This window comes from Musa acuminata, chromosome BXJ1-8 (assembly GCF_036884655.1).
Source record: "Musa acuminata AAA Group cultivar baxijiao chromosome BXJ1-8, Cavendish_Baxijiao_AAA, whole genome shotgun sequence".
Classification (NCBI taxonomy): domain Eukaryota; kingdom Viridiplantae; phylum Streptophyta; class Magnoliopsida; order Zingiberales; family Musaceae; genus Musa; species Musa acuminata.
Window position 1 is genome coordinate 34,066,275 of NC_088334.1, and position 15,156 is coordinate 34,081,430.

At 35.5% G+C, this 15,156-nt stretch overlaps 1 protein-coding gene across 2 annotated transcripts in view; it reads left to right on the top strand.

Annotated features, from left to right (window-relative positions):
- LOC135587730 (uncharacterized) overlaps positions 1-15,156 on the top strand; it is a 32,296-nt gene that overhangs the window by 14,191 nt on the left and 2,949 nt on the right. For both annotated transcript variants that reach the window (XM_065079456.1, XM_065079455.1), the window contains exons 6-12: positions 1,125-1,204; positions 2,672-2,944; positions 3,089-3,232; positions 4,129-4,263; positions 4,374-4,472; positions 6,409-6,465; positions 6,556-6,760. In XM_065079456.1, the coding sequence (XP_064935528.1) occupies positions 1,125-1,204; positions 2,672-2,944; positions 3,089-3,232; positions 4,129-4,263; positions 4,374-4,472; positions 6,409-6,465; positions 6,556-6,760 (993 nt within the window). The remainder of the gene's footprint in view (positions 1-1,124; positions 1,205-2,671; positions 2,945-3,088; positions 3,233-4,128; positions 4,264-4,373; positions 4,473-6,408; positions 6,466-6,555; positions 6,761-15,156) is intronic.

The following is a 15,156-nucleotide window of genomic DNA, read 5'->3' on the forward strand; positions in this document are numbered from 1 at the left end:
TAAGATAATTTTATACACCGTTTTAGGATTTATGCTTTCTCTTCCAAGCTTAGCCTAGATCTCTTCTATTTAGACCTCATGTAGGGTTTGATTTACAAATATAATCCTTGATTCTTTTATATTTAAGCTAGATCCATGAGGATCATGGCTTGATACTCGAATCTAGATTCTTGGTCAGATCTAGCCTATATATGAGTGGATCTAGCTTTGATCCTTGATCTATTCTGGATCTAGATCTATTCTAAATTTATATGGATTCAGACTGGATTTAAATGGATCTAGCATGCGGGTGGTTCATGATGATGAGATTACTACTACCATATTATTGCCTTCTAACACTGTTTATGGGTATCACATGCACCCTGGGAGCAGTTTCATGCATTGGTCCTGGTGGACTTACCATATTGATCCACAGTATGAGGGCCCCGGTCCAACTGCCATGGACTCACATTGACAATTTTGGTGGTAGAAGTAGGTTTATGTTTTAGTCTTGCATCTCGTCTTGCTCTTTTCTATGTACGTATATTCTTTATATACGGGTTATGGTCCTTATCTGAGATATGTTTTGATTTAGTATTTATTTTTATCTACATTGAAATCATTTTATTATTATCAATATTGATTGTATTTGCCAAGAAAAATGACAGAATCCTTAATAGTTCTTTTTGTTCTTTGGCCTTTTTCTGTACTATGATGCGTACCAGCATTCCAATGTATTGCACCTGTTTGTACCAAACCTGTAATAGTCTGAGCCTGGACTGGTATAAAATTGAATTCCTTGGTCTGTAGAATGGTGCAATACAAGTTCGAACATTTTAGGCATAGGGTCTAACTTGTAATTTGTTTAGTGGATAAATTAATCTGTTTATGATAGTAAATGAGAAAATTAAAAGATATTAACTACAAATATGTGAACTGGGGAGAAAATGCTAAAATTAGTACATGAAAAAAGAGTAAAAGGTAAGGCATTATGCATATGTTTGTGCATATTAGTTCTGGTGAACTTGCAAAATGTGAAGTAAATTTCTCAATTTGCTAAATTCATCTGTTTAGTTCTTTGGTAACAGTTACAACGGTAGATGCACTGAACTTGCATGGCCTAATGCTGATTTTGTTTATTGTAGATATTGAGCCTCTACAGAGAAATCCTGATTTGGAAGAGGGTTATTGCAGAGCTCTTTTATGCCGCTTACGTTTTCGTAAGGTCTTAGCCCATGTTTCCTGAATTGTAATTGAGTTAATTACTTGATTGGATTAAGTATTTAAATGCTTTAGTCTTTCTTGTTTAATCTATGTGAAAATCAACTTTGATTTAAGTTGCTTTTGAATTTATTATATCTGTTGGTGATAGTATGTGTCATCCAGCTATCATGATTAGGTGAAAAAAGCAGCTTATAACTGTTCTATCCAGTTGAGATTCCCTGTTTAATTTGCTACATGTCTTTATTACCATATATATGGAGTTCATTTAATTAACCTATTTTAAGCACATTTTCTATTTTAGCTTGTAGAAGTAATTCAAAAGAAACTAACACAATCTGATAATTAAGTATCTGTTCCATAGGTATGGGCTGATATTTTAGCCATTGTGTATTGTCAGATATATGGGTTACAGATGATAGTTTTGATATGGATATCATGATCCAGAAGTTCGAGTCTGGAATATATCTAGCATAACATGGATCATAGAAGCATATATATGACCATGAATACACACCTTTAGTTGCAAGTCTAAGGTCTGTCTCTCCTTTATATAGGTAAGAAGTCCAAGGTTTGTGTCACTCAATCTAGTTAAGAAATCCAAGGTTATTTATTGTGAGACGTAATGGTGACCTTGTTGTCTTATGTGATAGTATATTATTCCCCTATGTTGCTAAACGGAATAGCCTTTCATGTAGTTATTTCTCGTGGGTAACAAGTTTTCTTTTGCTGTAGTGTTTTCTTAATTATCCCCTTGAATCCGATTTGTAAATTAGAACATTGTCCTAATCTGTTGAACCAAACATTTTGCTACCATGTTATATTTCACCCTCTGGACTTGAATAGGGTAATCATATGTGTTTTGTGGTGTTTCTTGCAGCATATCACAAAAGCCGTAAATATAGGGTAAAATTTTACTAAAGGAAAAAATGGTAACAGAGCAAAAAAATTCCACAAAAGCCATGAATTATGCTAGAATTGTTTTCACTGGTTTCTGATCTTGAAGAGGTCAGTAGGGTCCCTATCATGTGGGGAGGAGATTAGTTTGGTCTGAAGTTATAGTAATTTGTGGTGTTTTGAACTCTTGGTATGCTATGTTTCTCTTTGTTTGTGGAGAGCATTTTCTTTGTACATGATGTAATCTTTGATCAACTCATTATTTCTAGCATAGTTCGCCTTGCCGGTCCGTACCGATATATCAATCGACTATCGATATTGTATGTATCAAATCGTACCATTGTTCCAACACATGATATGATGGAGTATATCGACAAATTAGCATATACCACCCATACAGGTCTCCTATCAGACCAGTACATACCGCCTATGCCGGGCAATATGTCATGGTATGGCAAACCTTGATTTCTAGTGCTATTAATTTATATTTTTATGCATTTCTAATTTGCTGCAATGTTATACATTCTTTATCTACCTGTTGGACTCTGTTACTAATTTACATAACCTTTTTCAGCACTATTTCCATGTTTTCATGTGCATGAGGAAACCCCATGGAAAAGGATTGGAGTTGGCTCGGAAACATGTGGCATTATGCTTGTCTGAGTTATCTTACATGTCTAAGTCACTTGAATTCCTCAGATCCTTGCCATATGGATCTTTCCAAGATGACATTGAAAGTAGCACCACTGCCTCGGGTTGCAAGCCCATTGGCTTTGATGCTAGCTTAAATAGCACACTCTCTGCTCCAGGTCCACCACGTGCAACTCATATTCTGAGCTGGAAAAAAGTGCGAATTCTAACACCCTATGAAAGTTCATGTTTCTGTCATTCCATTCAAGTCCAAAAACCTGTTTATTAAGACTTAAAGGTATATTTGAAGTTATTGTTTTTTGTATTTTTACAAGTTTAATCCTTCAATCTGATTTTCCAGGCTGTGGGATATTTTCAAAAGCTTTTACATGATTTGGATTTTGTATGTTCATTCAACATGGAGCCAGTGCTTGAAGATGTGCTACACTATGTTGTCCAGTTCCAAAAACTGCAACCTGATCTGGTTGCTAGGACTCATCTGCAGGTGTTTCTTGGATTTTAATATAATGTGATGATTGTTATCAGTTTGTTTTGATGCAGCTCATCTATGTATGCGTTGATGTAATATATGACCTTTGGGAAAGATCAAGGCTTAAGGTGATGCATTAGGCTTATATTATGGCAAGAGCTGAGCCATAAGTTCAGTGGCTTGCCCCTTGAAGTCTTCTTATAAATTATGTAGATCATATTAAATTGAAACAATTATTAGACTCGATATTTGTGACAAGCTCATTTAGTGGTCCAACATGTGACAAAAGATACATTAGGCTTTTTTAAAGAAGCTCTGAATCTCTGATCAAGCTTGAGTATGTTTAACCCTAAATATGAGTGTCATCATAACAGTAACTTCAGAGAAAAATCCATTTCATTTCCTTTTGATGGCTATAGAAATTAATGTACCAATTGCTGATGCTACCTGGGTTATTATCTTTTAGGAGAACCCTTTATCTTTCTCTTTGATGCAACAGTTACTTAAATCTGTGGTCTTTTTTCCCTTTAGCCAATGCAAATGATTTCTCTCAAACTTCAGTCCCTAACTTGCTGGTAAAACTGCTGTCTTATACTCATTAATAAGCCTGTGAAAATCGTGTGTGTGTGTGTGGATAATTTTCTCTATAAAACAGTATCTTCACATTGCCTTACATGATGTAACAGAAGGGTTCAACAGCATAGATAATCTGCTTGCTATCAGTCCTTTGCTTTGCCTGTTTATTGTTACTTTAATTTTTGAGAAATAATTTAGTATTGTGCTTCATTTTCTTGTTTATACTTATTTGCTTTGTTGTAAGTCGATTTACTTTTACCTTGGTAATAAAGTAATACTGTCTTCCTTTTTTCCTTGTGATTTATCTTTTCCTTCTCGTTCTGAACTTCTTCCAGATTTTATTGGTCCAAGATGGGAAGCTTTGCGGAAAGGATTCCTTTCATGATGTAATATCAAGGGCCTTAGCACTACCAGAACTTACAGCGGACAAAGAATTTCAGAAAAATGAATTCATAGTGCAACTTGGTCAGGTGAGAATTGAATTTACCTCAAGTCATGTTCGTGTTGTGAATTATCTATTAAAAAGCCCTTACAAATCTATGGTTATTTAATTTGATTGCTATTCTTTGCAAACATACAGTTGATTGTCAGTTTGCTTAAAATACTTTGCACAAACATTGCATGGCAACGTCGCAAGCTTGGAAAGATCTTACAGGACTGGGGTGTTCTTTCGTTACAGGTTTGTCTGAGTATAAAGAACATAGTTTATTCTCTTTAACTACAGATTCCTTTTGCTAAATACCCAGAACCAACCTCAACCATGCTGCATCTTAGGCTCCTATATTTCATGGAAATATTTATGTTGCGAATAATTTGAATATCTTCTATTGCCAATGAGAATCTGACTTGTTTATTTATTTGACCATGAACATCCTACTTCACTGATTGAGGTTCTGGTAATACATATATTATGATCAACACTACTAGTACCTTCTAAATTTGTTGAGCCAGTCTGTTTAGAAAAGATATCTTTTCTGTATTAGACAATTTATTTTTCAGTTCATTGCAATTAATTATTGTGTTTCTTGTTTCCATTTATGTGAACTACATGATTATCTGATCTATTTGGAATATTGGCATTTCTTGCAGATGTCTTTTGGGAAAGAAAGATTTGTTAAGATAGTATCACTCTGTTAGTTGTAGTTTGAATTAACACTTCATCATGATATTAATTCAAAGTGAAAATTTGAAAAGTAATATGAGGCTGGAGATGATATTTATAGTAAAAAAAAGAAATTAGGAAAAAGAAGGTTGATATCACACCTAGGTCGAAAGAGATACTATGAAGTACGAAGTACGAAAAAAAAGAGGAACTAGGTTTATACAGGAGAGATCAGTTTATTGTTACTTGTTAATGATGATTCATCTACAGGGATAATGTGGTAACGGCAAGCAATAGGTGTCAGCAGGAGCAATTGCCTGCTAACATCATCATCAGCAAACTATAAATAATTGCATGAGTACAAGAGGTGGTGCAATCTAGAGGAAGACTGGCTTTTGAGACATGCCTAATTTTAGGAGGTGAAGGTGATAAGTGGAAAGATGCTTGATGGATATTCGTAAATTGAGAACACCTATCTATTGTCATGTAATGTGATTCTAGGTCATATAATTCTTAAGGTCTTGTTTGTTGGTAATCGAGGGAGAAAAATGGTACTTGTCAAGGTTTTGCCGAATCAATCATTATCTACCCATCCGACTAACCTGGATCAAGATGGGCCATATAGAGATTGACAATAATTGCAATTCTAGCTGAATTGTTGGCTCAATCATATAATTTCCTACAAAATGAGTTAAAAATCAGAATCAAAATTTCATCTTGCTAATGATCTTCAATTAATGGAAAGGGGTTAAGAGAGAATTAAGTAAATTTTGAGAGAGATTACAGAGAAATTGGGAATGTGAAAGAGAGGGAGTGAGAGAGTGAGACTGAAGGCAGGTTTGGGGGGTTTTGGGGCCATTTTATAGCTTCCTGAAAGCCTGCCAACGGTTACCCATGTCTAGTTGGGTAGCGTCACCTCCGAGTATGGTTAGCCTGGCATCAGCCGATGCCATGTATACTGTCCCTGTACCAGCCAGTATCCCATGCTTCGTATACCAGTTCTCTGTTGGAATGGTGAATACTTCTCGTACCATACCGTACTGTATTAGATTGTGTTGCATACCATGCAACCAAGGTCTGAAGTCTAGTTTGTACTCGTATGCCAGTACATGCTGTAGTACCAAGAAGCGTGGAGGAGGAAAAGGAGAAGCCCAGGAAGCAGAGGAGTATCGGGTTGGTGGATAAACCGGAGACTGGGAGTCATGAGGGAAGTGAGGAATGAGAGAGAGAGAGTGAGCTGATGATGACAATACTGCATGGTTCCAATTCCCAAGGCCTTAATGTTCTAATAGCAAAGGTTTTCATGTAAAAAACTTACCTCATGTTACCTCATTAGTTGCTTCAAGGTTCTTATACTATTGATCAGTTTAGTAGCATACTCTTTCTCATGTAGATATCTTTCATTTCAAGTAAGTATTTATTAGACAAAGATGCATTTTGTATTTATGTATGTTTTTGTTTAATTCACATGCATAGGGGAAAAATCATTGACTTGATGGATTTTGTTCCACAGTTGGAGATGGCCTTCAAAAGAGAGTTTGGAGACAGGTTGAATGTCATGGTTGATGAGGTAGATTGTGTTTATAGTATTTCTTGAATTTTCTTTTATTTGATCATACTGTCTTATCCACATTTCAGTAGATTTCAAATTGTTGTACAGAATATGTGCATGAAAGTCTCAAGACGTCTCCTTATATGGACGGATGAGCATACTTACTGGATTGCTTCTCGGTTTCTTACGTTGGGTTTTGAATTGGAGCTATATTCTCCTAATGAATACTGCATGGTCTATTGGTATATGTATGTTGTTCTAATGAGGCTTATGGAGAAGATGCAGATGCGGATAGCCATCAATAGTGAAACATGTAAGTCTTATCTAACTTTTGAATGACATTCTTGTGATAGCTGGCCTGAATCTTTATCAAAATGGCACTTATTTTCTTACCTCGAATGTAAATTGTTTGATCTTTTAATTTTATAAATTATATCTTTTTGGATGTTCCTCCATTTTATCCAAATTGGAGCTCATTGCATCTGGAATACGTTGTATTGCATGGGCAAGAAGATCAAATAATCTATCCTATATTCCGATTAGGTCAATATATTATGTCAAATAACCAGCAGAAATTCCTTGACGTGATATGCTGTACTTGGATGGGAATGGATGGGAACATGGCTTACATGCTTTTGTCTTAGTGTTTTCTTTATCTTTTAGGTCTTAGGTGGACTTATTTAAATTTTAAACCATCTTTTATTTCTCTATAACTTTGATGGTGTTCTCAAGTACATTAGTTATTGCTTTGATTTGCATGGTATCAGTAAATATGGATGGTTCCATGAACAAATACGTTAGTAGATTTTGCTAGGTTTGTCTCCCTAGCAAAGTTTAGCTTTTTAAAGAAGTGTGTACTTTGATCATATAATCAAAGTTCTGTACAGTGATCATATGATCAAAGTGCCAAACAGTGATCAAGAAATCTAAGTGGCCCCAATAGTAAGAAGGCATGGTATGCTCAAAATTCTTAGGTTACTTTTGAAAGGTATTTTGGTACCTCATGTATCTAAATTCTAGTCACCAAAGACTAATAATTATGCAGAATCTCTAGCTTCTTCAGCTTAAGCAATCTCTCCAGCTCTTGTCTCTTTTTGTTGTTGGCCTGAGTTTATTGGATGGCAAGTTGACAAAACAATCTTTCCTTCTAGAATCCTTATCAAGTTGGTAATTTCATTGTGATTTCTTAGGTTCTCCTAGACTCCTATCATTACAACCCCATCCATGATAAATTGCAAACAACATGAGTTTTGATTCTACTCACAAAATATTGATTTCTTTGTTATTATGGAGTTCTCAGTAATTATTCCATTTTCTAGATCATTGTCACTTCATGTATTAGATGCATAATTTAAGGTATCAGTCAATTTCCAATACATGATTTCAACTAGAGTTAGTTGGTTTTGGTCAATTTTGGTTGAATTCATAGCCTTACAAGAAAAAGAAGTAGGAGGTGAAGGAGAAGGAAAGAGAAGCCAAATGAAGCAATAATTGAGAGAAAGGTTATTGAGAGACAACTATTATCACTGACATTGTTGCAATCAAGGTATGCAATACCGTACCGTACCGGTGTTTCGAGGTTGGCTCGGTATGGTACGGTATCGTGTACCGAGCGACACGCTAGGGCATACCAAGCGGTACACCTAATTTAGGTGTAAAACCTTCCGAAAATACTTGAAATTAAAAAAAAGTTAGGATAGGATTTTTAAGTTAGAAATAAATATAGTAATTGCATAAGTTTAGCAAAATCAATGTAAATTAGGTAAGAATAGTATCACATATCTTTTTCGGGTTTTGAAGAATATCTTGTGCAAGGTTCATATTTCAGTCCATTACGGATTGTCTTTATATAAATATTGAAATATCTACCGAAAAATCATTTGAATTGTCAGACTATTTTGTTACAATATGAGCTCTAAAATTCAAATGAATTAAATAATCACATATGTAGATATACTTGATTGTTAATTCTACTACCAAAACGAATGACGGGCCTCCACGGGTGGTGGATCGAGGTCCTCGATCCTATACATCTGCATATTAATATGATATGTTTGTTAGACCCAATCATGAAATTGATCCCATGATATAGTGTATTGATACACCGTATGCCATTGATGCATCAATGTGGTGCTGATCGTAGGCTGATTGTCATGAATCATATTTGTCCGAGACAACTCTTGAGGCATATATTGGTGAATGTCAAAGTTTCTACTTTTGCTACTGATCTGCTGCTCTGTATCATACTGTTGCTTAGAGAAGGAGACCAACTATCACAATACTGTTGTTGCCCATATGATTCTCTATAATACGATGGTTGTGAATATGATGAGCTTTTTTCTGTGTCTATATCATGTAGGCTTTGTCGCATCTACTCAAATTCATCCACTACCTTCCCCTTCCCCTTCCCCTTTCCATGCATAAACTTGAGCAGTACCTTGTCGAGTTCCATGATCTGAATCTTGGGTGGCATGTGTAAAATATTGCTCCTTAGTCCATGCACCACCCTCAAGTTGTGTAGACGAGACCAACGACTGCCCAGCATCACCACCATCATCCGTCAAGGCACTACTGTCTGTGTTGCTGTCATATCTTTGGACCAAGCGAGTTGCTGAATGTGATTGTGAAGGTGTCTCATCGCCCGACTCGATTCTTTCCAACGATGCAATTGATGCTATTGCCTTCCCCTTTGCCTTTGCATGCTGGGTGGACGACTATGACCGTTAGGTGTCTGTAGTTCCTCGAGTAGTTTGACTCGATGTTGTTTGACTCTTGCCACGATCGAGGGGGATTTTTCATCTGTTGGGGTTGTGCTTCTTCTTCTTCTATTGTCTCAGTGATAAAACGTGAAGGACGTTGAGGATCTCCCTCCTCATCAAGTAGAGGATCCTCTTGGTTCTCTGCTACTTCAACCCAATCTAACATTGGCTTTGAATCTTCGTTGTAGAATTGGAGGTCAATGGGATCAATATCTGGTTCCTTTGGCTCTTTCTCCAACTTAGCATATCGTAATCTTAGTCGCATATTATAATGGACATATACTAGTTTCTCTAATCGTCTGTAGGAGAGTTTATTATGGACCTTTATGTGAATCAATACAAACGATGACCAATTACGTTCGCAACCACTAGATGTTGTTTATAAAAGTACACGAACGATAACCTTCCTTAAATGTGGTGCATTCCTTCCAAATTGTAGCCACTACTCGACTGCAAAAAAGATATAAATAAGATTTTATTAGCATAACAAATAATTAACATTAAATATAATTGATAATCAATATGTGTAACTTTTCCTCATCAGGATCCATAGTGTAACGACACGATACAGCTACAACGTCGGAGAATGAACCAACTGTTTCTCGAAATAATCGACCCTCTATAAGAGCATCGGCTACATCAGTAGTGTTTGGCAAGAGCCGATATATAACATTTCATAGTATCGTTAGTAAATCATTTTGCGTTCCGAGAGCATATCGATATTGAATTGTCGGGTTTAGATAATACGCTGCAAGACATAATTTTGTTAGTATGTTTTTTTATTATCTAAAAAATAATAAATTAAATTATTTTGAATATGAATTTACCTGCATTATGGATATCTTGATCCATATGAACTTCGGTCTAACGATCAATGATCCGTACGTATTGGTCGGCCTTAAAATCATCTTTGAATGCTTTCCTGACCTTCTCTCTTACTGAAATCAGTATATATTTAAGATACGACATCTGAGGATGCTTGTTCATATCGACCTTACGGAGGACAATATAAAGTGGTTCCACACCTTTTATAATTTCTGTCGTAGTCTCCCAAAATCTAGAGGAAAGAATGGACTTTTCTATCTTCTTTCCATCGCTTAATCTCGAATATCTGGATTCAGACCACTCTTGTGAGGTGACCATTGCCTTCAAGCCATGCCTTTTTTGCTGTAATGACTTTAATGCAATAAAATTGGTAGCAAACCGAGTAATTCCAGGTTGGAGTATCTCACCGTTTACATACTTTTGTATTAAAGCGTGGACCCAATGATGATTAAATATAAACTTTGTAATTAATTATGTTCGAGCTACACAATTCTTGACCGGATCCAACTCACCAATATCCTTCAGCATTAGATTTATGCAATGAGCTGCACATGGAGTCCAAAACAAAGTTTTTCTTTATTCCATCAATTGCAAATCGGCCTTTCTGAAATTCGCTCCATTGTCGGTTATTATTTGGACAACATATTATGGTCCAATCTCCTCTACTATAGTGTCAATCAAGCTCTCAATGTAGTTTGCATCTTGGATCTTTTCAGAAGCATTAACGGACTTATGAAACACCACTCTTTTGTTGCAATAAACAAGAAAGTTGATGATACTCATTCTTGTTGGTCCTATCCAGCTGTCACACATCAGTGTCACCCCATATTCGTCCCATTGTCTTTTGAAAGATTTGATCAAATCCTTTAGTTCTGCCACCTCTTCATCTAAGTACACGTCGTAAATCTCCTTCGGTGTTGGAGGTTAGATCTCTGTGCTAGACTTTTGAATAGAAGAGACCATGCTCTGATAATACGGATCTTGGGCTGTGTTGGTTGGGATCCTGTGGAAGTTGAACCATTTTGAGATTATCTTCCTAATATCCCGTTTTTTTTCTTTTGTGTATGCATCGTCAATCCGTGTCTGTTTTGTTGTTTGTGGGGGATAGGCTTGCGGATCAATATCAACAATATATGGTGCAGACCACCTGCCAAGACCTCTCATAAAACCGCGGAGTCCACCATACCTCATGCTACTAGTTCGGCCTAACTGAGAAGGAGTAGTTGGCTGCCTCATGCTGGTCGACCTTTGGATTCCACTACCACTGTCATGCTCCAACTGTGAGTCAGGTCGTCGATGCCTCATTGCTTCATCGATCGTATACTGATGCTCCAATGATGCACGAATCTCAGGTGTGAGATCCGGGTTGACTTGATCGCCGCAACCCTCATACTGATCATAAACCGGTTCCTGTGTAGCTCTATAATATTCTTCCTCAACTCTTGCCTTTGTTTTAATGTATCTTCCTTTGCTTGTTGTAGCTTGCTTTGAAATAATTTACGTATCTCCGTCGGAACCTTCTTGCATTTTGCAACATCAGGATATCCGTCAGCCAAATGCATTTTCACCCGTGTTATTCCTCCACCCTTGCCAATGTATCCACAATAAATACATTGCCAATGATGACGGTTCCTATCTATCTTTCGGGCATGAACCTATGCATCATCATGTGGTTGTTCTTTTGGTGTCATAATCCTATCAAATTTAAATCAAATAAATTATAAAGTATAAACATATTGAATTGACCAAATATTGATAAAAAATCAATAATCACAGCATTAAATAATTTTATTAAAACATAACTAATCATATTTTATTATCATAAATATGTTACATATATAAAAGAAGCATTAAATACATAATTTTGATCCAATATTGTTCAAATTATGATAAAATCATCATTAGATACACATATCACCTGATTAACATAGTTAATTTTCCACTAATTACTTCTCTTTCAACATTATAAATATGACAAACACCTTAAGTATCAAACACATTAAATTGACATAAAATCGATCAAATTTCGATTAAATCATCATTAAAATGACTAATTACAGCATTAAATAACTTTAATAAAATTTAATTAAACTTATTTTACCATCATATATATGTCAAACACATAAAAAAAAATTAGATATGTAATTTTGATCCAATATGATTCAAATTATGATAAAATCATCATTAGATACACTAATTACATGATTAACATAGTTAATTTCTCACTAATTACTTCTCTTTCAACACTATAAACCTGGCAAATACTCTAATAGGTATTAAACACATTGAATTGACATAAAATCGAATAAATTTTGATTAAATCATCATTAAAATGACTAATCGCAGTATTCAATAACTTTAATAAAACCTAATTAAACTTATTTTACTATCATAAATATTTTTTAATATTTAATATGCATGAAATATAAATATTTGACCTATTAAGTATCTAATTTCGAATTAATCATATTAAACACACTAATCATAATATTAAAGATTTTAATTATTATCTAATTAAAGAAAGGGAATACATACCTCTTGATTAGAAAGTTCTTCCTCTTAATCTTCCCAAATTATCCTCGATTAAATTCACAAATCGTTGTTTTGTAGAATGTAGGAAAGCACAAATGTGAGAAAAAAAGAGTTTGAGATAGTTTAAAAGAGTATGAAAATGTAATGGAGTGAAATAGGGGAGAAGAAGGGTTTAAATACTATGAGAAAGGGCTTCGACGGTCAATTTGACCGTTAGAGCATTGTAGCACTATTACAGTGCGGTAACGGTCGATTTCGATCGTTACCGAGTTGTGCCGGGCGGTAACGGTCGAAATTTCGATCGTTGCCGCCCGATATTACCCCGTATCGTCCGATACGGGGCGCTTTTAAACGTTCCGCCCGGTAGCGGGCGGTCCGCGTACCGGTATGCCGTCGGACTGGTATATACCGCTTGTACCAGGCGGTACCATTCGAAATTGCATACCTTAGTTGCAATAATTGTCATCTACTGTCACATAAAATAATAGAGAGAACGGAGTGAGAAAAGTGAACAACAGAGAATAGACCTCAACCTTTCAAGAAAATAGGGATACTACAAGGACAATGAAGATGCGGTAGGCTTACAATTTAGTCCTGAACTTTTTCTTTGTTTATCTGCTTCTGCATTAAATAGGGATAATACAAGGACAATGAAGATGCGATAGGCTTACGATTTAGTCCTGAACTTTTTTTTTTCTTTATCTGCTTTTGCATTAATCTACACTTGCATAATGTTTAGAGCAACACAAGGCTGAATTGTGATCTTCAATTATCTTCAGTTCTGTAAATTGAAACTTTTAAAATCTTTTGTATGATATATAATACTTATTTATTATGATATTTTTTATTTTTAGTGTTATTATTAATTTTCTAATAAACTTTTATTATTTACGATAATGATTCACTTATACTTTTCATGTTATTCTTATACAATATTTTTATTTTTTATATTGCGGTTTCATTGTTTTTCTTGAGAAGATAAATATTTTATGAAATATGAAGATGAAAAAATCTTTTAGCATATAATATTTTGATTTTCACTAATTTTAATTTGTAGTTTTCATGTTTTACTAACTTTTATAACTTCTAAACTTTTTGTTTACTTCTAAAACATTTTATTGACCGATTTTGATTCTCTATGATTTCGTACACGTTATCCTTGGACAATCATATCCCAGCAACGATCTTGGAAGTTGGAACTGTGATCAGATGGCCAAGGAGTTGGGCCAACTTCCTGGATATGCTGCTAAAGCTAGTGGAGTTGTTGGACTTAGTTCTACAATTACATTGGATAATAATTGGTGTATGCCTCTTAATGGGCTCAAAGGATCTTTGCTTTCTGGATACTCTTTTTTCGTGTGAACTTTGGTGTCTTGATAGTGGTTTTAAATAGGCATTGACCTCTTAAGCTATCTCTAATTTTAGTGGAAAATTTTCCAGAGACGAGCGTTAAGGGTTTCTTTATTATTAAGAGCAACATCATCTATAAGAACCAAAGATGGTTTCTTCTATCTCCCATCTACTTGATTTTTTTGCTAAGAATACAAGCACGATGACTTAAAGAAACTGCATGCACCTCTCTCTCGTGCACCATTCTCCTTGCATCATCTGCCCACTCTCATGCCGCCCCAAGCCTTACTGAATCTATATTCATCCTTCTTTGTCACCCTTGCCATGTCTTCTTCTCCATCATTCACTGCCTCCTTGTCCTCTACATCTTCGCTGCCTACTTTCCTCTTCCTTTTGTTGCATCCTCCCATTCTCTTCTTCACCTCCTCCTCTTCTATTTCTCCTCTTTGTCCTCCTGTTCTACTTCTATTTCTCTTCCACGTCATCCTCCCCTCCCTCCTCTTCCCCTTATTTGTACCACTTGATGTTCCAGCATGCCTTGTATAGATACGTCGAACGGGTCTTACCCATACAGACCAACACAAGTTCGATACTCAAAATTGAGAACCTTGCTTAGAACATAACCTACTTTGTATAAACAATTTGTTTTTGTTATCCTGGATTGGGGATTTGATTAACTTATTGGAGGTCATCATATTTTAGAACTTCAATACAATATATGTAGGCCTCTTTATTCTTCCACCAAGTGTGGATTGGACTACACTACTCCAAGCCTAATTCTTTTTCTTGATCATTTACAACAAGGATTATATCTCAGTTACGTATGTATACTAGTACTCAAACGGTTTGGTACAATATGAATGTCTACCCATATCATGTGTCAGAATGGGCCGATACTGACCAATATGATCAGTTTGGCAGAGAACTAGACCGATGAATGAACATATGATTCATGTATTATGAACATATGACCAAAAATGAAATGTCATACATTGTAAATAATCCATGACCACCAAACGGATGATTCAAAGGAAGGTAGTTCTAAGTCAATATTATACATTCAAGAATCCATGCCAGAGAATGCTGCCACTGCATCTGGTCTGATATTAATTGACAGTATGCATCTGATGTAGTAGTGGTATTGTCATCACAAAGCTATTGTAGTAGCTTGTTGAGTCAAAGTATGACTATGGTAAGTACAGTTGCTCCAACTATAGACTCTTGACTGTTATCACTGTATTAA